The 25,027-nt window shown below is 34.9% G+C and overlaps 1 protein-coding gene across 4 annotated transcripts in view; it reads left to right on the top strand.

Moving 5' to 3' along the window:
- Window positions 1–25,027, top strand: part of LOC123546745 (protein crumbs-like) — an 89,640-nt gene that overhangs the window by 38,471 nt on the left and 26,142 nt on the right. For all 4 annotated transcript variants that reach the window (XM_053524748.1, XM_053524750.1, XM_053524749.1 and 1 more), the window contains exons 13-23: window positions 2,216–2,411; window positions 4,224–4,338; window positions 6,016–6,229; window positions 6,903–7,958; window positions 9,637–10,330; window positions 11,479–11,591; window positions 12,140–12,944; window positions 17,334–17,466; window positions 21,118–21,195; window positions 23,355–23,511; window positions 24,349–24,462. In XM_053524748.1, coding sequence (XP_053380723.1) covers window positions 2,216–2,411; window positions 4,224–4,338; window positions 6,016–6,229; window positions 6,903–7,958; window positions 9,637–10,330; window positions 11,479–11,591; window positions 12,140–12,944; window positions 17,334–17,466; window positions 21,118–21,195; window positions 23,355–23,511; window positions 24,349–24,462 — 3,675 coding nt within the window. The remainder of the gene's footprint in view (window positions 1–2,215; window positions 2,412–4,223; window positions 4,339–6,015; window positions 6,230–6,902; window positions 7,959–9,636; window positions 10,331–11,478; window positions 11,592–12,139; window positions 12,945–17,333; window positions 17,467–21,117; window positions 21,196–23,354; window positions 23,512–24,348; window positions 24,463–25,027) is intronic.

Consider the following 25,027-nt stretch of genomic DNA (forward strand, 5'->3'; position numbering starts at 1 on the left):
AGTGTGAGCGTTAACATTAGCGTGAGCGTCACACAAATGTTAAAGTTTGCGTACCGCCCCAAATATTTTCAATGTCCATGGAGATATTGCTTTCATATTTTGCATACTTGTTTACCATCATGACTCCATTCTGTAAACAGGAGCAGACAACTCTATCAAGCATTTTGACTGAATTATGGCCCCTTTTCGACTTAGAATATGCTTATTGTAATGTTAAAGTTTTACTCATAGCTTATATTATACTATCAAGCACTGAGAGTAGTCGAGCACGCTGTCACCTGACAGCTCTTGTTCTGTGACTTTCTCTCATGAACCACTGAATATATCTTCACTGAATTTGGTCCTTGACCTTTTTTAGCTCACCTGTCACGTAGTGACAAGGTGAGCTTTTTTGATCACCCTTTGTCAGTCGTCAGTCCGTTCGTGCGTCAACAATTTCTTGTCTGCACGATAGTGGTTTCATTTATGATTTTATTTTAACCAAACTCGCACACAACTTGTATCACCATAAGATCTCGGTTCCTTTCTTGAACTGGCCAGATCCCATTATGGGTTCCAGAGTTATGGCCCCTGAAAGTGCCAGAATTAGCTATTCTGACCTTGTCTGCACAATAGCAGCTTCATTTATGATATGAATTTATGGGCTTCAGAGTTATGGCTCCATAAAGGTCCAAAATTTGCTATTTTGGCTTTTGCAGCCATATAGAGACTTCATTTATGGTTTGATTTGATACAAACTTCCAAAATATCTTCAACAACAATAAATCTTGGATTCCATGACGAATCTGTCAGATCCAATCGTAGGTTCCAGAGTTATTTTACATCTTATTACCTCCCTTGATTGTAATCAAAATGGATTTATATCAGTAAGTACTTATAGGACTTATTTGAAATTTCATTATTGTCATTAGTTGGACTAAGACAATCAGGGTAGATAACTATGGACTGATTATATTTAAAATTACCTCCCTTTATTTCAAATTAAAATGGGTATATCTCCATAACTAATGAAGATACTGATCTGAAATTTCATTTATGTCAGCAGATGGACTTGGACAATCAGTGAAGATACATATTGACATAATTTATGACAAATTGCCTCCCTTAATTTTTTATCTAAGCAGCTTCTAATGAGATTGGTTTGAAACGTTATTTATGTCTTCCATGGTAAGAAATAGTCATATTACATAACTCTTGATTGAACATTTATTGATATGAATACTTTACTAATATATTGTTGTATACTAGGCGTGTACTCTGTATCCTCTACATGCATATACCAATGCATGATTACCTCCCCTGGTTTTAATAAAAATGGATTTATCTTGGTAAATATTTATAGAACTCATTTGAAATTTCATTATTGTCTTTAGTTGGACTGAGGCAATCAGGGTAGATAGCTATGGACTGATTTTATGTCAAATTACCTCCCGTTGTTTCAAACTAAAATGGGTGTATCTCAGTAACCAATGAAGATACTGATTTGAAATGTCATTTGTGCCATCAGATGGACTCGGACAATCAGGGTAGATAACTTTTGACTGAATTTATGACAAATTACCTCTCTTTATTTTATGTAAAGGAATATATCTCGGAAGCATCTAATGAGATTGGTTTTAAATGTTATTTAAGTCTTCCAGGGTAAGGAATAGTCATGCTAGTACAAAAATGCAGCATTTGAGCCTAGGACCCTCAAACTTGGTATGGAAATTGGCCCTGACTAGGTCAAAAGGGACTGTTACAAGAAAATGTTTATCTTGATGATATTTAATGTGTATGCCTATGTGCTCTATGTCAAAACTTGATCATATCATTTTGAGCAATGGTACTCAGGTGAGCAATACAGGGCCATCATGGCCCTCTTGTCTGTTTTGTTTCCATTGTTCTGTTCAACTTCACACACAGGTTACTAGAACCTTCCCTTATGACTGATGTGATAGATTTTCACCAAGCTGTTTCTAGGTTTATCAAAACTAAATGTGTATTGAAAAAGCCAGACTTGGAAAAATGTTGCAAACTTCTAAACCTCATTTTTTTCATTATAGTTTACTAATTAGTACCCTAGTTCACATCTTACTCAGGTGAAAGATTTAGGCCCAGATAGTCCATCTTGTTCTCATGCCAGTACATAAATCTTGCCAAAGGTAGTTGTCACAGAAATGTGGACTTTTTAAGTTTCATTAAAGCATGCATATATTTTATCCTTTATAAATAGGTCGCCGCTGCAAAACAAATATAGATGAATGCGAATCTAACCCATGCCAGTATAACGGGACTTGTGTTGATGGTATAAATGGATATACATGTGACTGTATCCCAGGAATAACGGGAAAAGACTGTGAGACCAATATAGATGAATGTGCATCAAACCCTTGTCTTCATGCTGGAAAATGTATCGATCATATAAACAGGTAGGTTAACTTTTAACATGCTAAATTTCTAAAATGGACTGGTGTATCATTCAATTTTGGCAGTACCATTTATTATTGGAAGGGGTGTTCACTGAAAATTTCCTGACTGAATAGCGAACGATGCACTCATGATCTGTGCAGGCTGATCTTGGTCTGCACTGGTCGCAAAGGCAGAATCACTTGCCACCAGCAGGGTAAAGGTTGTAGGACATGCCAAATATCTTTAGACCTGTATGTCTTTCAGCTAGTGTTTCCTATTGGAAAGTGGTTTTGTTTCAAAAACAATGGACATTAGGAACTTGCACAACACTAGTCTTGAAAAGCAGTGTAAAACTTAGTATATATCAAGACAATCATGCCATTGCCAACAAAGTGATGTGAGTTGAAGCCGCTTAAAGGATTTTCTGCTCCTGCTCCACCAACCATAAATTTTTTTACAAGAAATTTATTTATTATACACAAAGTTCAGGTTAAAAATTTGGAAATGTACATCATATAAAGCTGGGTCAATCCATTGTTTTGAATGACAATGTCGGTAATATTATCCATAAATATATTTCTGCTCAGTTTATTGACAGGCCTAAAGAACACATATCTTTTCTGCTGGACCAGTGTCTTAGTAAATTAACATCTTCAGATCACACCCAAGAATATTCGAAACCCATTTCAATCTTTCTTGGTATTTAATCTTTCTAATGTTCTAAGGTATTATTGATGACTTCAGGCCTTGGATTAATGCATCAAGGTAATATTATTAATTCTTGCATGAGAGCCTGCAAGAAATGTTAAACTTTTCAAAATCCATCAAAGTAATACTCCTGGTTCGTCTGTTAGTACAAAATGAGCATTACTGGTACTCCGGAGAATGTTTCCCTACATCTCACCTTTAGAATTCCTAAGTTTTCACAAGTAGCCTGAAATGCATTTCTTTGTTTCCTCGCACATGCTTCTTGCATGTTGTGTATTTATATACATTGTATACCACTCTTCAACATAGCTGAAGTATGAAATCTGAAAATTGGCTATGTTGGCTTTGTGACTAGGGACAGTGTATGCCTTAATATCAGTCCTGATCCATCTGTCTCTTGCATGAAATCTAGATGAAAACACTTGTTTGTTAACATGTTCTTTATCATTTCCCTCCCACTGATGTAAATATGTCTATGTTACCCATTACATTACCCTGTAAAGCTGATTAGAGACCACAAGTTGTTACTATAAAATATAGTATGTGGTTTAACAAATTTAACAGTTTATGATAAATTCATTTGAACTAATATATTATACATTAGTGTGCATATCTATACCACAAAATCATTAATATCTGTAGGGGACTAATTTTCATGGTTGTGTGAATCTGAGAATTCAGTTCAAAATGGTAAGCAAAATTTTTATCATCAAGTTTTGAAATGCAGGAATTTTTGTCTCCATGAACTACTGTTTTTGCCAAAATAATGAAATTATATGTCTGCAAAAAAATTCCAGACTTACTGCTTCTCTTGTTTCTGAAATCAAGAATTAATTTTTTTAGGTCCTTTACATTATTAAAGTACAATATGGACAGCCCAGTACTTGGTAAATCTTTGGTCTAGCTTGGCATAGCAGACTTGGTTTGATTGAGCCAGTGTTCATTAGAGGTAATGAAATGTGCAAACACCACTCAAATAACCTTTTATGGCCTTAAGAGAAACTCTATTACACATGTACTCCATAATTCGAAAATCAACACTGGAACCAAGTATAGGATGGCTTTTTGCTGGCACTACATGGCAATTTGACAGGAAATCATGCCCTGTTATTCCTATATTTCAGCTTTGGATGTAACTGTACTGACACTGGGTTTAAAGGTGATACATGTGATATCAACATAGATGATTGTGAACCCAAGCCGTGTGAAAATGGAGCAACCTGTTATGATCTCATAAAGGTAAGTTTTATTGCAGGTAATAAGTTTTCTGACATTTTATTGAAAAAATTTCAATGTCGTGTGCATAAAGTAAGTAATAGACTTTTTAAAAGGAATCAATGAAATAATCAAATATTTTATTGTACCCCTCGACAACAAAGTTCTAAGGGGGGTATACTGGTTTCAGGATGTCTGTCCATCTTTCCATAGAGTCTTGTGCGCACCAACTCTCCTCATCCCCATGACACAATTTTATGAAACTTCACAGAAGTGATCAGTAACAACAGTAGTTGTGCATGGGGCATGTTAGGTTCTTTCAGAAAAAATTTCTGCAGAGTTATGGGACTTTGTTTTTTGTTACTATACTATATACATAGACATAATCTTGTGCATACCATCTCTCCTCATCCCCTTGACATAATTTAATGAAACTTAACACAAGTGATCAGTAACAACAGTAGTTGTGCATGGGGCATATTAGGTTCTTTCAGAAAAACAAATTCAGAGTTACAGGACTTTGTTTTTTGTTAACATACTATGTACATTCAGTCTGCATATGCAATCTTGTGCGCGCCTAATCTTCTGAACCCTTGCACACAATTTAATGAAACTTCACACAAGTGATCAGTACCAACACTAGTTGTGCATGGTCATGTTACGTTCCTTTAGATAAATATACTGCAGAGTTATAGGACTTTGTTTTTTGTAACTATACTGTATGCATACAGTCTATATACATGCAGTGCACATAATTATGCAATCTTGCGTGTGTCAAATTGCAGTATACTGTGTTAGTGCGTGTGAGGGGTACATTCATCACTTTTAGTGATAGCTCTAGTTGCTCATAAGTATGAGGTACAGATTCTGAATGAATTGTAACTAATATGTATACTTTTTAACAATACACCTGCTGTAGACTTAATAATATACAGGTTTACAAAATATTGCGGAACTTTATGTGTGATTTGAATTTTAACCCTTACCCTGCTAAATTTCTATATTGCACTTGTCCATCATTCAATTTGGGCAGTACCATTAACTGTTAAAAGGGGTGTTTACCACCACAATAATAATGACTGAATGGCGAACAGTGCAGATTTTGATCTTGGTCTACACTTGTCGCAAAGGCAGAATCAATCGTGTCCAGCATGGAATTAAGGGTTAAGAGTTTTAAGTCAAATACATATCAATAAAATAGTCTTACTTTGCAACAAAAAGTTATCATATATTTGTATTCGGACATTATAAACTACGCAGCATTGCCATAGATTTATATGTCATAAGACACAAAAAGGTGCATTGGACTTGGCAATATTTGTTTCACAATTATTATAAACCAGTCCAGTAATTTGCATGCTGATATAAAACAATAATTATTTACAATTTGGAATAACTGTAAAAGGGCTTACTCTGTAAGATATACCTTGTAAAACAAATAATTTAAAAGTGCATGGGAAGACTGCTGTTAGTGGTACAGTCTGAGCTTATTGCTCTGAGGCTGTTTATTTACCTCAAGTTTAAGTTGGACTGATTGTCTGAGAATTTTAAGTTACAGAGAGGAGGTTAAGTTATTTAAAAAGTGTTTAAATGGGAGCGATTGTCTTTGGAGGATAAAGGAAGTGTTTAAGTTAGAATGAAAATTTTTGCCTTTGTTAGGAGAGGTTTGACTGTATACGGTATTAATGTTGTCCACTACAGGACTACAACTGTACGTGTTTCCCTGGTTACAATGGGAAGGAATGTCAAAATGATATCAACGAGTGTGCTAGCACTCCCTGCAAGTTTAACAGTACGTGTCTACAGAAGTCCAACAAAACACTGTATGATATAGACCATCCAGGATTTGAGAACTTGACATTCTCCTATGCCAATGCTTCAGGATACCTGTGTGAATGTGTAGCTGGATCTAAAGGTAAGCTTTGTGTACAAAAAGATGTGTGGAAAAATGTTGATTTATATCAATTTCCAAAAAATTAGCAATAGCTGGCTGTAAAATTTTTAACATTTGTTGGTATTGAATTTTATGGTTTGGACTCAAAAGTCTTCTTTATTGGGATGAAATAAGCAGATTTTCAAATTTGAAAAAATAAATCAAATGAGAATTTTATTTTCTTGTTGGGATTTAATTACGTGAATTGATGCAGCAAAATTCCCGAGAATGAATCTCCCATGAGTATAGGTGATTTCACAGTACCAATTGAAACAATGCAGTTAGAAAGTGATATCTTACAGGTCAACTGTACAGAAAGTCATCCCCGCTAAATCGTGTGGAGTTTGGATGAATAAATTTTACTAATTGGAGACTAGCTTCGGTGTCCCGATTCGGTTAAGTTTTTTGTATGTAAGCTGGTATCTCAGTAACCACTTGTGGGAATGGATTGAAACTTAACACTTATTCACTGTGATAAACTGACTAACTTTGCACAGGTTTCATAACTCTTTGCATGTTTACAGAATTGTGCCCCTTTTTCAGCTTTTATATTAATTTGGTTGACAAAGCTGTTGAATAGTTGAGGGTTGCTGTCCTCTGACAGCTCTTGTTTTTTTATTGGATTTATGAATAAATCTATTGTTTTTTATTGCAGGAGTTAATTGTGAAATAAACATTGATGACTGTCAGCATGATAATTGTAACAATGGGACATGTTATGATCTCCTCAATGCCTATAGATGTGACTGCTTCCCAGGTTTTGAGGGAGAGTACTGTAATGTGGAAATTGATGAATGTGCTCGTTATCTCCCTTGCCGGTATGGTTCTAGATGTACAGACAAAATTGCTGATTATGAGTGTGAATGTCCACCGTTGCACAATGGAAAACCATATGCAGGGAAAAATTGTACATTTGAATTAACAGCGTGTCGAAATCATCAGTGCCATAATGGTGCAACTTGTCAGCCATATTTGATCAACGAAACCCGAGGAATTCAGGATTATGAGTGTCTATGTACGGAGGGATTTACTGGAAAATACTGTAATATTTCCACAACTATGTCTTTTGATTCAGGATCTTACATAGAAGCCAGACTAAATATGTCAGTTGATGTAACAGTTTCATTTCGATTCCGAACAACTTTACAGGAATCCATTTTGTTCGCTTGGATCGGACAGAATGGTAGTTTAACACGACTCTTCACAACTGTAGAATTAAAGGAGGGAAAGGTATTTCTGGGATATCACGGGGCTGGTGCAGATAGTCTCACAAACTCTTCTATTACAGACAGAAAATTAAATGACGGAAACTGGCATAAAGTTGTTCTCACAAAAACAAACAGCAAAATTACAGTATTAGTTACAGGAAGTAAATGTGTTTCGGGATGTAATATTGAAGTTATGTATGATTCTACAATTCAGTCCACTCAGGAAGGTTATTTTGGAGGTTTAACAACTCAAACTTTGCATCAGCAGACTGTGTCTAAAACTAAATTTGTAGGTTGTATGGAGGATGTAACAATTCGGGGAACCAGACTAAGTCTGGATATAAATACTGTTGACCATAATTTTATTAACCTGACAAGAGGATGTCCAAGGTCTCAGCAGTGTTTCTCTGATACTTGTAATTCAAAAGGTGACTGTGTGGATCTGTGGAATAAGTACAGGTGTGACTGCTACAGACCAAATCTAGGTGACAGGTGTGAAACAGGTAAGTTACAGTGTTAATATTCAAAACTTAAAATGATTTAGAGTACTATGGTCAATGAGAATTACTTCATTAAAATAATTTGAGCTGCACCATGAGAAAACCAACATAGTACATTTGCGACCAGCATGGATCCAGACCAGCCTGCGCAGTCTGGTCAGGATCAATGCTGTTGGCTAACAGTCTCCAATTGCAATAGGGTTTGAAAGCGGTCACAAACGCACTATGTTAGTTTTCTCGTGGACGTGGCTCAAATTATGATGCATTTTTTTCTTTTTTAGCTCATCTGATTTTTTAAAAAAAATGATGAGTTATTGTCATCACTTGATCGGTGTTGGCGTCGGCGTTGCCTGGTTAAGTTTTATGTTTAGGTCAACTTTTCTCCTAAACTATCAAAGCTTTTGCTTTGAAACTTGCAACACTTGTTCACCATCATAAGCTGACCCTGTAGAGCAAGAAACATAACTCTATTCTGCTTTTTGCAAGAATTATGGCCCCTTTTGGACTTAGAAAATCAGATTTCTTGGTTAAAACTTGTGTTTAGGTCAGCTTTTCTCCTAAAATATCAAAGCTATTGCTTTAAAACTTGCAACACTTGTTCATCATCACAAGCTGACCCCATACAGCAAGAAACATTACTCCATCCTGCTTTTTGTAAGAATTATGGCCACTTTTGGACTTAGAAAATATCAGATTTCTTGGTTAAGTTTTATGTTTAGGTCAACTTTAGGTTCTAAACTATCAAAGCTATTGCTTTGAAACTTGCAACACCTGTTCACCATCATAAGCTGACCCTGTTCAGCAAGAAACATAACTCCATCCTTCTTTTTGCAAGAATTATGGCCCCTTTTGGACTTAGAAAATCAGATTTCTTGGTTAAAACTTTTGTTTAGGTCAGCTTTTCTCCTAAACTATCAAAGCTATTGCTTTAAAACTTGCAACACTTGTTCATCATCACAAGCTGACCCCATACAGCAAGAAACATTACTCCATCCTGCTTTTTGTAAGAATTATGGCCCCTTTTGGACTTAGAAAATATCAGATTTCTTGGTTAAGTTTTATGTTTAGGTAAACTTTTCTTCTAAACTATCAAAGCTATTGCTTTGAAACTTGCATCAGTTGTTTACCATCATAAGCTGACTCTATATGTCAAGAAACATAACTCCATCCTGCTTTTTGTAAGAATTATGGCCCTTTTTGGACTTAGAAAATATCAGATTTCTTGGTTAAGTTTTATGTTTAGGTAAACTTTTCTTCTAAACTATCAAAGCTATTGCTTTGAAACTTGCATCAGTTGTTTACCATCATAAGCTGACTCTATATGTCAAGAAACATAACTCCATCCTGCTTTTTGTAAGAATTATGGCCCTTTTTGGACTTAGAAAATCATGGGTAGGACAATATTTCTATTATACAGAGGCAAAAAAATCAGATGAGCGTCTGCACCAGCAAGGCGGTGCTCTTGTTATAAAATAGAAATAAAAAAGAATGTAAATTGGCAAAATACTGACATAAACTCAAAATAGTTTATTGCATTAAAGGCCACCTGCCCATACATATAAAATTATACAATACAAATATAAATATGATTTGTTTAGTTGTTGCAATAACTTCTGAAACATATGCAACATGGTATGTTTTTATAAGGCATTTTGTTCACACTAGCCATTTTTCTTTTCAGCGTATATAGCGGCAACATTTGGCTACAACAACATACCTGTCAGCACAGCAGAATTCAGCCTTGTATCGGATATCAGAAAGGGCCTACTGCAAGAATTTGATATATCGTTTTTCTTAAGGTCTAGGAAGGAATCTTCACTGATTTTTTTCTTTGGTGATCTACAAACATTTGTGACATTGGAGTTAGAAAGTGGACATTTGAAAGTCAGGTTGAAATTCTGCTCACTAGAGAAGATTTTCTTATCAAACGATGACGGTTACAGTGATGGCCAGCAGCATCTTGTAAAATTTTACCGAAAATCGAATATTTTCATGTTTTATGCTGATGAGAACTTGGTTCATGCGGAGAATGTACCTGACAATTGTAACTTTAATGCACAGTATCTATATTTTGGTGGAAATATTCCACAAACTGTCTCTGGACGTAAAAAGCGGCAGACCATCATCACAGATGAAAATGTGGGCGATTTTTCAGCAGTTTCTCCGTACAAAGGAACTATACAAGATGTACAGCTTGACCAATACTCACTGCAGTTCTATCCGCTAGCTGACCCAAGCCTGTCCGACCTTCTCAATATTTCAGTGGCCTTTAGCTCGGGATTAACACAGAATGAAGTGACAGACCCAGTATGTGATATGATCACACCCTGTGAAAACAACTCAACATGTACAGATGTGTTCTTCAATGACTACAGGTAGGACACAATCTATATTTTCAGATTTATTTAACCTTTACCATGCTAAATTTCTAAAATGAACTGGTCCATCATTCAATTTGGGCAATACCATTTAATATTCGAAGAATAGCAAACAGTGCAGACCATGATCAGACTGCACTGACGAACTTGCAGGCTGATCTTGGTCTGCAGTGGTGGCAAAGGCAGTCACTTGCCGCCAGCAGGCTAAAGGTTAATTTTTACCCTTTTCAGCATCATATATACATATTGGTCATTCAATATATAATGCAACTATTGCTGTCAGTTCTTTACAGTTTTAGATAAAAATTAAATCATTAAAAGTATATCTTATAATTGTCATCTAGTTTCCTTAATTGCTTGAACATTCCATACATTTTGTCGACAGTTGTCTGTTGCCTAGCAACAAAAGAACAGCTATTAATTCTGTATGGCACCATGTGACCTTCAAGGGCTCGTGTTGGAGCCCCATACAGTATCTCTTTTCAAATGGATATGGCAAATGAACCTATTTAGAATATAAGGCCATTGAAAAAAAAATGATAAGGTATTAGAGTATCACGAACATTTCATGTCAGTAAATAGCTATACATAGCTACAATATCATGCCAACAAATTAGTATTGGCTCGACAAAGGACAAGTTTTAAGACATCATTCACCATGTTTCATGTAGGAACTTTTAGATTAAAAAACAACAAAAATTAGTGAATGTAGTCATTAACTGAAATATTCTTCATTGAAGATAAATAACAAAACACAAACCAATACCAAGAATGGAGAGCTACATTCTTGGCCAGGGTCTCATTGGCAGTCTAAAGAAACTAGCCACATTTATCCTATTTATGAGAAGCCTGAATGTATTGTTTTTTCTTAGACCCGTGTAAAGCTCATACATGTACTTTGTAACAAAAGAAATCTTTAAGTTTGTTCTAGTTTTTATGAAATTTCTCTTTCATCCAACATAAAATTGTTCTACTCATTACTGTGTTGTAAAAATGTGTTTTACTAGATTCTATTAAAAAATGCTATCTCAAATACCAGGGGAAGTAATCCAAGCATATTTTATTTTATCAATTGTATTACATTATATTTTCTTTTCCATTTGGAGAGTTAATAATTTATCATTTGTGATTATTTATTATTTCAGATGTGAGTGTCTGCTAGGATATAGAGGGAAGAACTGCAGTGAGCTAGATTTCTGTGTGACAGGAACTTGTCCTGATGGTTCTACCTGCCAGAGTCTTCTTGATGGATTTGAATGTAAGTTCTATTTGTACAAAATATCCTAGCTGTGTGTGTGTTTGGGCTCTATGTGTCTTCTTCAACAACTTTTCAGTCATATAAACGACGGTGTCTGCTTGTGGCAATGATGGCAATTCCCAGCTTTATAGTGCTGCCTCACATTATACTGACACTGGGCTGACCATTCCAAGTATTATCCTCTAGATGCTGAAACTACTTATATCATTTTTCATGGCTTTGGTATATTCCAGCCTGCGAACCTATGACCTCCCCCACTCGGAGCGGGCATTCTACCGTTAGGCTACTGATGCGGTTAAAATGTCCTAGCCAGATCAATGACAGAGTTTTTAATGAATTTATTTCTAATCACAGCGAACTTCTTCTTTGTTTGGAGATCAATAAAAACTGAATGGATTATAAAATATGATAACAGAATATACATTTTCCTTTTATAGAGATTTTCTGTTGAACATGCGAATAACTTGGTTCTTATAATGTAGTTACAGAATTCATATTTTCTCATACAGTGTGTAATGTTTATATATGTCTTCCTGAACTACTTTCAGGTATAAGCAATGCAACATTTAATGGAGAAACAAGCTACGCTGTCTACACGCACACACTGGCAAATACTACTAAAGTCCGCTCATTCTCCTTCAAGTTTAGAACATTGGCAATGAACGGCTACATTTTTATGATCGGAAATAATTCACGCTACTTCAGAACGAGGCTGGTTGGATCTGATTTGACTATTCTTTATAAACTGGATGACTCTGAAGAAATGGTGCTAACAGCATCGTATCCAGTTAGCGATTCCAGGTGGTTTATGGCTAAAGTTGCAGATTCCCAGGATACTGTGACCTTGACCTTGTATGACCTTGAAGGGGTCAATCTGTTTACAAATGTTAGTGGTAAGAAGCGTGTGAATAGTGTTGATATGAATGATCTGGTTAAGTCAGACAGTAATGAAATATTTGTGGGTACACGCGTGTTGGGAGTTAGTACCGTACAGAATATTTTCGCATACGAAGGATGTTTAAGTGAACTCCGTATTGGGGGTATACTGTTGCCATTTTTCCCAGATGACCAGTTTGTGAACAATACCAGCCAGCAAAAATTTTTACTCCAAGGGTACAGTTTTACCCATGGTTGCAGGGCAGGACAAGGGTGTAACACTAATCAGTGTCGGCACAGCTCAACATGTATTCCAGATTTCTACACATATGTATGTAATTGTAGCACTGGCTACACAGGCAGATGGTGTCAAGATCGTGTCGACTATTGTGAAGAAGATCAGTGTGTTAATGGTCATTGTGAAAACAAACTGGACAATTATGAATGTGTCTGTCCTTCTGGATATACTGGAGACAGGTATGAAACGAAATAAGATAGTTTCTTTTCATTTTAAGGTAATATTACAAGTAACCGATCAGTTGCCATCTGCTTAAATCCAAGTAACAGATTATAAGAATCTTCCATTGGATGAAGGTGTGGATTGAAATATCTGCCTTCATGGTTACTGTTTAGGTGGTAACGAAATTCTGCCGATTTACTGCAAAACAGTTACATGAGATCCATATATATTTTCATCCGTACCCTCAACTGGTGACAGATTCTTCTCATGCATGCTGTATTCTTCAGCTATTTTAAGCACTGTTTTATTATAGTAGCGTATAAATTCATGAATTACAGCATTTGATTCGTCTTTCTCCCCGCCGTGTAAGATGAGTTTTTCACTGACAAAAACACTAGAAAATCCTGTCCAGCATGCAAGAAGAGATTATATAGCCTTGCCTCCTCATAAACTGCAGCAGAATTTGTTTTTTTTCTGATGATCTTAGGTGTTATATCAGTCTGTTATAATTCAGATTTTGGAGGGGGTGGGGGAGGGATGGGGAAGGGGATTCAAAACTATTTTCAATGTAAAACAGTTAGAATCTACACATATCACAAATAAAAGTTTACAGGTATTGGTTGAAAACCTGTTTAAAAATATAAAATTATGGAAATAATGACTTCATCAAGGAATGTATCAGAAGAAATTATTTGTTACAGTAGTGTTTCAGGTAGAACCAATGTTTGAAAATGTGTCTTTGTATATTATGGTATAAGGATGTCACATTATCATAAATGATCAGTAGAAAATTGGCCGCTGGCTATAGACAAGTTGACAAAATTATCAACTTTATATTGCACCTGTCATTATTGTTTTCTTACAGCTTATCAATTCACTTCCTTTAAGTTTCTATCTTAAAGTTTTGCTCTTTGTTTTGTACAAGTTATATGAACAGTTTTCACTCATTTTGTGCAAGTATTTAAACAGTCTCTCTGTCTTGTAATTCCAGTATATTTACCGATATACTTGCACAAATTCTATTGCATTTTAAAATGCATAAAAGAAGTGTTTTAAAAATTCGGATCAGTTCTCCTGATGTACCATTTATGTCAACATTAAGTTATGTGTTTAGCTCACCTGCACTTTGTTCAGCATGAGTTGGTCCGGCGCCCATCATCTGTTTGTCTGTTGTCAACGTTTTTACTTAAACATCTTCTACTCTGAAACTACTGGCCAGATTTACACCAAACTTGGTCAGTAGCAACCTGGTATTTACCCCTATCAAGTTTCTTCAAATGGATTACATTGGCCCCTTTTAGGGGCAGCCAGAGCTAAAAATAGAAAAACATCTCATGAACTGCTTCACGAATCTTCATCATACTTGGTCTGTTTTATTATTGTAAGGTCCTCTCCCAAACTTGTTCATATAGGGATAGTCACCCCTATTAGGGGCTGCTAGAGCTAAAACTAAAAATGCCTTTAATCAACTTCCTTTCATGAACCACCTGATGAATGTCTGGAGCATTATTATATGGCCCTCTCATTAATGTTTTCAAAATTAATGGAGGCAGTTGGTCCCTTTTAGGGGCTGCTGGAACTTAAAATAGAAATAGCTTTAAACAACTTCTTCTCAGGAACCGATTGATGGATCTTCATCAAACTTGATCTGTAACATTATTTTAAGGTCCTCTCTCAATTTTATGTAAATAGGGGCCACTATAGCTAAAATTGATTCTTGAAAATGTTTTGAATAGACTTCTTTTCATGAGTTGCATTTGGCAGGAAGAGAATGAGGTAATGTTAGACAAGTTGTATTTGGTAGAAATGAATAACATAGTGAAGTACAAATTGTATTATACAAATAGGGGATGGGATAGTGTACAACAAGATGTGTTTGACAGAAAAAGATAAGATAAAAATAAGTAAAGTTGTATTTGACAGAAAATGTAGGACAAGTCACATTTGACAGAAAAGGATGGAGATGTAGTTGTTCATATTTCAGAAAATGGGTCAATATAGAGAAGAACAAATTGACAGGCAAATCATATGTTTACGAATTTGTGGAGAATGCCTTAAACCATTAATTGAACCTTCAGACAAAATATGTAAATGGAATTACTTCAATCTGTATAAGATGTTTGCTTTGCCCTTGTTTAGGTTAAACATAATCCCACCAATCAATAAATCTTTTGATATAGATATATTATAGGTATAACATCATTTTGAAAGAAGTATTTTTCCTTGTTTCGAGCGGAAAATTAAAATCTCTGTATACAAGGTTATATAGGGAGAAAAAAGTGTTATTCAGTGGTTCGTAATTTGAGATGTCCTAGAAATTTATCATTTATATTTTTGTTTGATGTTTTCTATGTATACTTTGGCTTGCTTCAGTGAACAAACATATAGATGTAACATAAAAAGTAGGTGACAGATTCAGCCCAGTACAGTAATACACAATTAGTGTGATGGAAAATGCATGAATTTCATTATAATTGGAGATAACAATGATGTTAGTTGGACGCAGGGATTATAAAGTCTAATTATTCACCTTAAGTGCATTGTTTGAACTGGAGTTGAAGGAAGTTTACAAAACCTATTGTTTAAATATTTTTTGACTGAAAACAAGATGAAAAAAGTGATTTTATCATGTTAAATTTGTTACATGTCAAGTTTTGTTGTAAGGACATTTTCTGTTAGGATGGTTAAATACAATTGTTCCGTCTCTCGTGAAGTCTTATGATAGAACTGTATTTTTTCCTGTAATGCTGTGCCTTTTTTCTCATCTATCAAACACATTCATTTTATGTGTTTCTTGGAGTTCAGTTTAGTCATGGATTTATAAATAATAATAAGATTTCAGTGGTTAGTTTTAGAGAGCTTGGGGACCAGTAAATATTGGGTCAAAAAGTTGATTTTCTAAAATTTTGGATATTTTATGTTTAGTTGGTATCAATATTGTATGGTGCACATCATAAGGCAAATTCTCCTGATAGCTTCAGGTAATACAGAAGAGTGTTTCCCTTTAGACATGCTTATATATTCATTAATAATTCAAAAGACAAAGTTTTCCAATATTGACTTGGAATAAATTTATATGGACAACTTCAGCTTAAATATTTCCACATCACCTTGTAGGTATAGATAAGTTAATTGACAGGTATCTATAAATATATACAAGGTAGCTTACTTATAATTCCATAAAAAGATAAGGTTAATTGGCTACCTGTAAGGTAATAAATGTCAAAAATTAATTAAATTTATGTCAAAATCAATAGGGCTGGGTGGATTTTTCTTCTAATAATGTCTATGGAAGCTTATAAAAAGATGCTTAATTAGCGAAACATGTCACAGCTTGACTGCATGACGGAGGAATGCAATATTGATCATATGTTTGTTAACATGTGAAGTACAAAACATTATTTTCCTTAAAAGGATAGTATCTAGTTTGTTTCTTTACTAGGAATGTGCATAAAAAAATTGTCCTGCCAAATGAAAAGGACATATTTTATTAGATGCAATAAAAATAGCCTTTTTAGAATACTTTCAAAGAGAAAGTTTCTCGTGCAAAAAGAAAGTAATATGGACTATTTCGTGAAAAGCTGTCTATTTTCTCTTATTCTTAAAGCTTTTGCAATTCATAACAAGAGAATTGAAATCATAAAAAAGCATTGTAGTTAAAGATATGAATATCAGTTTTTGATTTGTCATGAGTGTTGTTTAGTGCATTCAAATGGACTTTTAAATTTGTGAAACACTAGGTCAAAAAATAGAAGGCGTTGAAAGCTTGATAAATGTGCACACATGTAAGAAGAATTTTTTATCAGTTTGTTTTCTTTGAAGAAGATTCAAGATTAACATTTGTTGTCATTTATCAGCGTTAAAGTGGGAAGAGACATATTTCATGTCATATGAACATTGAATTTAGATTGCATATGACATGGGGAACAGTCTATGTAGGAATGTACTGCACTGCATTCTTGTCGGAAATACTTTCGTGTTATCGTCTAATATATGATTCAGCTCCTGCACCTAATGGAAAATATTTTAAATTTAATGCTAAGTGAAAAAGTTGCCTGTGGTATTATTTCAAAATCTTTATTGACTATAGGGCTGGAACAGTCTACATAACATTGTTTTATTCCTAAGGAATTCTTAAATATATTTATTGTTGGGTTTAAAGAACCTTATAGATATCGGATTGATTGAAGGACATTGTATACAGTTATATCTGAACAGAAAATGCAATTATGAGTTGTCATAACTCATACATACGTATACATACAGTGAAAATGAATAAGATGTGAATGAACTGTTTATATAACGGACATATAGCTGTTGAACTCGATGGATACAAGAAGTTTTCTCTCTGTGTATGTTATATCAGTTACTGTATATATAACGTTACTTGTGATTTTACCCATAAGGTGTGACACAGACGTGAATGAATGTAACAGTAATGTAACAGTTTGCCAGAACAACGCCTCCTGTCAGAATGAGAATGGCACGTACACATGTCAGTGCTCACAGCAGTTCATTGGAGACATGTGCGAAATATCGGTAAGTTTTTCAAATATGTTCAAAACCATTATATATGTATTGCTGTTAAGTCAAATCAATTTTATTATTAGTTTAATTAGTGAAATGTCTTTTAGCAGATTTATCATAATTGAACCGTGCCATGAGAAAACCAACATTGTGGCTTTGCGACCAGCATGGATCCAGACCAGCCTGCGCATCCGCGCAGTCTGGTCAGGATCCATGCTGTTCGCTTTCAAAGCCTATAGCAATTAGAGAAACTGTTAGCGAACAGCATGTATCCTGACCAGACTGCGGGATGCACAGGCTGGTCTGGATCCATGCTGGTCGCAAAGCCACTATGTTGGTTTTCTCATGGCGTGGCTCATATAAAGGTTATAATCTTAAAAAATGTCTTGCTTTTTTCTCACAAACTCTATAAAATGAATGTGCCAACTTGTAATCATGTACTCAGTTTGACAGTGTTAACCTTTAAATACCCTGCTGGCTGCAAGTTGTTTTGCCTTTGCAACCCATACTGACCGAGGACATGGTCTGCACTGGTTGCTATTAAGTTTGTAAATTTTCAGTGAACATCCCTTTGAATAATAAGTGGTACTCCAAATGGAATGATCGACCAGTCCATTTTAGAAATTTAGCAGGGTAAAGGTTACAAGATGCTAAAATTTGTAATGATCACATGAATGATACCTGATTAATATATATTTTTTTTTAATTATCAGAAATAAATATCTAAGGTTGGATAAGTACAAGTTAGGATGCATTATAGCCCTAGTACCTACAAGTCATAAATAAATGTAATCATACATTGATCAATGGTAAAACACTAAGGTGTATATCGTTTATTGCTTTTATCATATAAAAGTCAGGATATACTTTTTTAAAAGGTATAAGTGATTCATTCCAATTGTATTTTCTGTGTTTTCATCATTAAGTGCGGTTAATGCATTGTTCACAGTTACACTGGCATGTACAGTGGCTTGCTACAACTTACTTATTATGTGAATTCGTAAATAATTTATTCATAATTATTAGGTGTAAAACTTTCCTTGAAAAATGCGTTTTATTGCAAACAGTTGTGATATTGTTGTCTTGTTATTTGAATTTTCTGATGAAAATTAAGTTACATGTCTTTGCTTTTGATTAAAAGAACGTTTTTAGCTCACCTGTCACAAAGTGACAAGGTGAGCTTTTGTGATCGTGCGGTGTCCGTCGTCCGTGCGTCCGTCCGTCCGTCCGTAAACTTTTTGCTTGTGACCACTCTAGAGGTCACGTTTTTCATGGGATCTTTATGAAAGTTGGTCAGAATGTTCATCTTGATGATATCTAGGTCAAGTTCGAAACTGGGTCACGTGCCATCAAAAACTAGGTCAGTAGGTCTAAAAATAGAAAAACCTTGTGACCTCTCTAGAGGCCATATATTTCACAAGATCTTCATGAAAATTGGTCGGAATGTTCACCTTGATGATATTTAGGTCAAGTTCGAAACTGGGTCAAGTGCCATCAAAAACTAGGTCAGTAGGTCTAAAAATAGAAAAACCTTGTGACCTCTCTAGAGGCCATATATTTCATAAGATCTTCATGAAAGTTGGTCAGAACATTCACCTTGATGATATCTAGGTCAAGTTCGAAAGTGGGTCACGTGCCATCAAAAACTAGGTCAGTAGGTCAAATAATAGAAAAACCTTGTGACCTCTCTAAAGGCCATATTTTCCATGGGATCTGTATGAAAGTTGGTCTGAATGTTCATCTTGATGATATCTAGGTAAAGTTCGAAACTGGGTCACGTATGGTCAAAAACTAGGTCAGTAGGTCTAAAAATAGAAAAACCTTGTGACCTCTCTAGAGGCCATATATTTCATGAGATCTTCATGAAAATTGGTCAGAATGTTCACCTTGATGATATGTAGGTCAAGTTCGAAAGTGGGTCACGTGCCATCAAAAACTAGGTCAGTAGGTCAAATAATAGAAAAACCTTGTGACCTCTCTAGAGGCCATATTATGCATGGGATCTGTATGAAAGTTGGTCTGAATGTTCATCTTGATGATATCTAGGTCAAGTTTGAAAGTGGGTCATGTGCCTTCAAAAAGTAGGTCAGTATGTCAAATAATGAAAAAACGTTGTGACCTCTCTAGAGGCCATATTTTTCATGGGATTTGTATGAAAGTTGGTCTGAATGTTTTTCTTGATGATATATAGGTCAAGTTTGAAACTGGGTCACGTGCCTTAAAAACTAGGTCAGTAGGTCAAATAATAAAAAAACCTTGTGACCTCTCTAGAGGCCATATTTTTCGTGGGATCTGTATGAAAGTTGGTCTGAATGTTCATCTTGATGATATCTAGGTCAAGTTTGAAACTGGGTCAACTGCGGTCAAAAACTAGGTCAGTAGGTCTAAAATAATTAAAATCTTTTGACCTCTCTAGAGGCGATATTTTTCAATGGATCTTCATGAAAATTGATCTGAATGTTCACCTTGATGATATCTAGGTCAGTTTCGAAACTGGGTCACGTGCGATCAAAAACTAGGGCAGTAGGTATAAAAATAGAAAAACCTTGTGACCTCTCTAGAGGCCATATTTTTCATGAGATCTTCATGAAAATTAGTGAGAATGTTCACCTTGATGATATCTAGGTCAAGTTCAAAACTGGGTCACATGAGCTGAAAAACTGGGTCACTATGTCAAATAATAGAAAAAACGACGTCATACTCAAAACTGGGTCATGTGGGAAGAGGTGAGCGATTCAGGACTATCATGGTCCTCTTGTTTGATAAACTTAGCTGCCGTGAAAATTTTGATTTTTTAAGTAAAGAAATTTTTGTGATTTGGAAATGACTTTGGAGAATTCAAAATTGAGTGTGTTTGGAAATAATTCACATTTCCTGTTTATGGTTGGAAGTTTAGTTTTTGATTTGGTAAGTTATGTAATGACAAATACTGTAGTGACATTACAGATCACGGTTCATAGTATAATCTTTGTATATTTCTGTTGTTCTGTTCATTATCTGCTTTGATTTTAATGAAACTTGTGATTTTTCAGTTAGCATGTTCTTCTTGAATGGGAATTTTTAATGCCAATTCTATAAAGCTAAAATGGGGAACCAGTCTCAAAACCCTTGTATCCGATTGGTTAATCCTAGGCACCAGCATAAAATTGGCCAATGGTTAGCTTGCATTCCTAGATCTCCTTCCAGTCTATAATGTTTGAATCATTTCTATCCTGAATATAATTAAGCCACTGAAGTAAAGAGGAGTATATTTGAAGCTCAGTGCTATGGAATGCACTGGTTATTTAAGAAATAATAAGTTCCCAAACGTGGTTTATTGTAGAATAACCCGAGTTTTGAGTTCTTATGCATAAGAATATATCACGAAGGCCGTAGGCCTGAATGATATATTGTTTCGCATAAGAACGAAAAACAATAAATCACACTTGGGAACTTATTATTTCGATTCTAACACGACATACTGGTATCAACAGTGTTAGAAAAAATGGTAACTACTTTTTACGACCGTGCTACGCACCTGGATCGCTGGATCGGATGACATCATCGCACGCGAGTGGTTTATTGCAGAATAACCCGAGATAGATTTTGCTCTACATGTATGTAGGTTATTTGCTGGTCCTGTTAGAATTTTTTATTTATCATGTTATATGATGTTTGTTTCAGTTGACAGTAAACTGCAGTACAAATCCTTGTGTCCATGGAACCTGTGCTATGATCAATACAACACATCCTGTGTTAAATGTAAGTTCACTTTCTGCAGAGAGAAAATTGGCACACAGTGTTTAATACCTCCGTTAATGACACCTGTTAAGACCAAAAACTTCTCCTCAAAGACAGATTTTACTTCCAGTTCTGATTTATTTTTAATAAACTATTAAACCTTCTCAGAGCAAAACCATTTTTACAACAACTCGCATTCTTGTTTTTCTATTGTCGGAAATATTATATCTGTCTTTGTAAGGATGTATTTGCTTTTCAGGAATGTCTTTAATAATTCCTACATGATTTTAGAAAAAATGTAATGTCAAATATATATATTAGCAAGTAGACTTTGTAACTGGTTTCCAATTTCAAGAAGAGTTTGAATATAAATCAAAATGTTCTTGTAAACCTTGGTTTTCTTATGTTTACAAGCCTAACATAATGTTTATTAATCTATCAAGTTAATGTTGTTTTAATTGTTATTTTTTGGGCCCCCATAAAATCTTAGGGGTTTGGGCGCTTAGAGTTGTCCTTGTTCAACCGTCTTTCCATCTGAATTTGTGCAATGCATAATTATCTAAAAAAGTATTCGACCCCGAGTCATCAAACTTCACGAGATTGTTATTCAGCATGTGAAGTTGTACACCTGAGTTTTTTTTCTGATTTAACTTTGCAAGACCAGAGTTATGGCCCTTGACAGTCTAAAAATATAAGTTTGTGTCAAAAAAAATTTTGTGTCCTGTGTATCTCAAAATGTACTTGACCTAGAGTCATCGAACATTAGAGGATTGTTATATAGCTTGTGAAGTTGTGTCTGTGATGTTTGCTTTGGGATTTCACTCGGCTAGCCCAGAGTTACTGTCCTTGACTATGAAAAAAACACATAAAGTGCTTAAAAGTTTGTTTTTAAGATATCTTAAAATATAGTTCATCTTGAGTCATGAAGCCAAGTACAGTGACAGACGTGGGGGCACTTGTGTCCTATGGACACACATCTAGTCATAACTGAATCATGAAATGTTTTGAGATAAAAGGTAATAACAACCAAATATTCAGCAATGTAAGTCTCTACATTCATCAATGATTAAGTCATTTTCATTGTTTATTGTCTGAGTTTATTGGGTTCTGAGTTTGGATGCACTGGAATTTAACCACAAAGGTGTTAGCCCAAATGGTTAAATAACCAAGCATCTGAATGATGAACCGTGGTAAATCAGATGGTAAGCAAGGCAAAGGCATTGCTTATTTCATTCAGACATGCTTATTAAAACATGATGATGAAAATTATACTAGACTAGAAATGACTAGGAGGTCATGCAGCTGTTTTATGTAAATGTTCTGTTACCGGTATGCACATCACCTGTTATTGCAGAATATAAAACATTTTTCTTCCCTCTTTGTTTGAATGACAGACAAACATGTCATGCCATGTTAGAATAAGCTTATAAATTATGGTCTTCCTAAGGTTTATGAACAAAATTTATTCCCCCACCCCCAACCACCTGCTCATTTTTAGCTCGACTTTTCGAAGAAAAAGTAGAGTTATTGCACTTGCCCCAGCATTACCGTCGCCGTTGGTTAAAGTTTTTGATAAAGTCAAATATCTCTGTTACTATCAAAGCTATTGACTTGAAGATTAAAACAGTTATTTATTATCAAAGTCTACACCAGGAGAAACAATCCCCATAACTCTGATTTGAATTTTGAAAGAGTTATGCCCCTTTTTAATTTAGAATTTTTCGGTTAAAGTTTTTTTATAAAGTTTTTACTTGCAAAGCTCTAATTCAGAGTCAAGCACTGGGAAAAGTGGAGCATGCTGTCTTATGGACAGCTCTTATTATACATAGATGCCCACAGTACCATCTTCATTTTTATACAGGGTGTACTAAGTAAAATGAAATAAATAACTACATTTGATTTGATAGATTATTTAAAATCGATTTTAGCATTAAACAAGTATTGAAAATTATTTTGTGGGGTAGGGGTTAGTAATTGTCTGCCAGTATCAAAAAAGAAAAGAGGGTATTGGTTCTGTATGTAAATTTTGCCCTTTGTCTTGATATATATTGTGTGCCCAAATGGAGTTTTGTAGCTTTAGGATAATACTATTTGTAGTTTTTAGTGTTTAACTTTATGATTGACAAACAGCCAAAGTCGTGGATTACTCAGAAATACTATTATATCTTTGTTTTATATAGACTCAGGTGGAGACTTTTAACTGCACATGCAATGCGGGTTATGAAGGCTACAGATGTGATTCTCCTATAGATTACTGTAGTAACTTCCCATGTGAAAATGGAGGCATCTGTGAATCACATACTGACACACAGACGTACACCTGCAACTGTCCTACAGGTATATTTTCTAATACCTTTATTTAATTAAATACACAACATGCTTTTATACAAAAGCTCATATAAATTTTAGAGAGTAAATACAACCTCTCATAATCATACTAGTAAAACTGATTAGTATTTAACCCTTACCCTGCAAAATTTCTATAATGAACTTGTCCATCTTTTGGACAGTACCATTAACTGTTAAAAGGGGTGCTAACCAAAAAAGGTACTGACTGAATAGCAAACACTGCAGATCATGATTAGACTTTACGGATGTGCAGGCTGATCATGATCTACACTGGTCGCAAAGGTAGATTCAGTCATGTCCAGCATGATAAGAGTTAATACAATATTTTACTGTAAATCAAGAAAGGTGTAATTACTTATTTACATCTTCTTAATTTGAAGTATTTATTTTCTGCTTGAATTTATGCCAAAAGACAAAAAAGACACCTATTTTCCTATGCTACAATCACCTTAACTTGTTGAAACAGTGTTTGAAATTTTTTTATGTGCTACCACTTTCTATCTGGAGATCCACATTTTATAGTGAAATTTATGGAAAAGTTTGTCTGTTCATCTGTCTGTCTGTCTTTGGGCATTTTGAATGTTTTTATGACAATCTGAAAGGGGATAGTACTTAAGAGGTTTCAGGTCATGGAAGAAAATTGTCCCTTACTTGATGTGGAGAAAAAGTTAATACTTAGAAGCATTGGTTAGGTTAACTGACATTTTGAATATATTTAAAACAGAAATTGTATTTAAACAAACAAAGGGATACTATAATGGACATAACAAAACAAACATTTAAAAAAAAACAAATGTATGGAATGGACTTTGCACATATTTTCAGGCTTTAGTGGAGATAGATGTGAGGAAAACATAAATGACTGTCCCAGTCAGTACTGCAAGAACCGAGGTGTATGTGTAGATGGTGTTAACTCATTTGTTTGTAACTGTACGCAGTGTAAGTATTAAGGATTGACTGAGGGGCCATAGTGTCATTTTCATTCTCCATTTAGACAATGATGTATAAAGTAGCATGAAATATACCGTGCCTAGGCTGAAGAAAATTAAAGTTTTAATATATATGTAGGCAAAGTGTTGTAACAGGTTATTAAAGTAGTTTGACTTATTTGTACAAATTGCAGTTGTGTATTAACAAATTTTTTACCTCCAACTCAGAAATGCACATGTCATGACAGAACTGCATGCTTAACACAGTCTAATTTGAGACTGGAACGTGCTACTTAAACACATCTTATGAAAGGCATGTTCTAATCTCTGGCCTGGCCTGGCCTGGCCCGATGAGCCAAATTTTCGACTGGGCCGGGCCAGGCCAGGCCAGGCAAGGCCAGGCTAGATTTTATTGTACATATAGAAATGAATGACATAAAATCTAAATATACAATTACAGTAGCAGGCAGTATTAACCTGTATTGTTTACTTGCTGCAGGTCAAACAGAATGAGAAACCAGTCCTCTGGAGAATCATTAATTAGCCATCATTCATCTTATTTGAAACAGGGATTT

Source organism: Mercenaria mercenaria, chromosome 15 (genome assembly GCF_021730395.1).
Source record: "Mercenaria mercenaria strain notata chromosome 15, MADL_Memer_1, whole genome shotgun sequence".
NCBI lineage: Eukaryota > Metazoa > Mollusca > Bivalvia > Venerida > Veneridae > Mercenaria > Mercenaria mercenaria.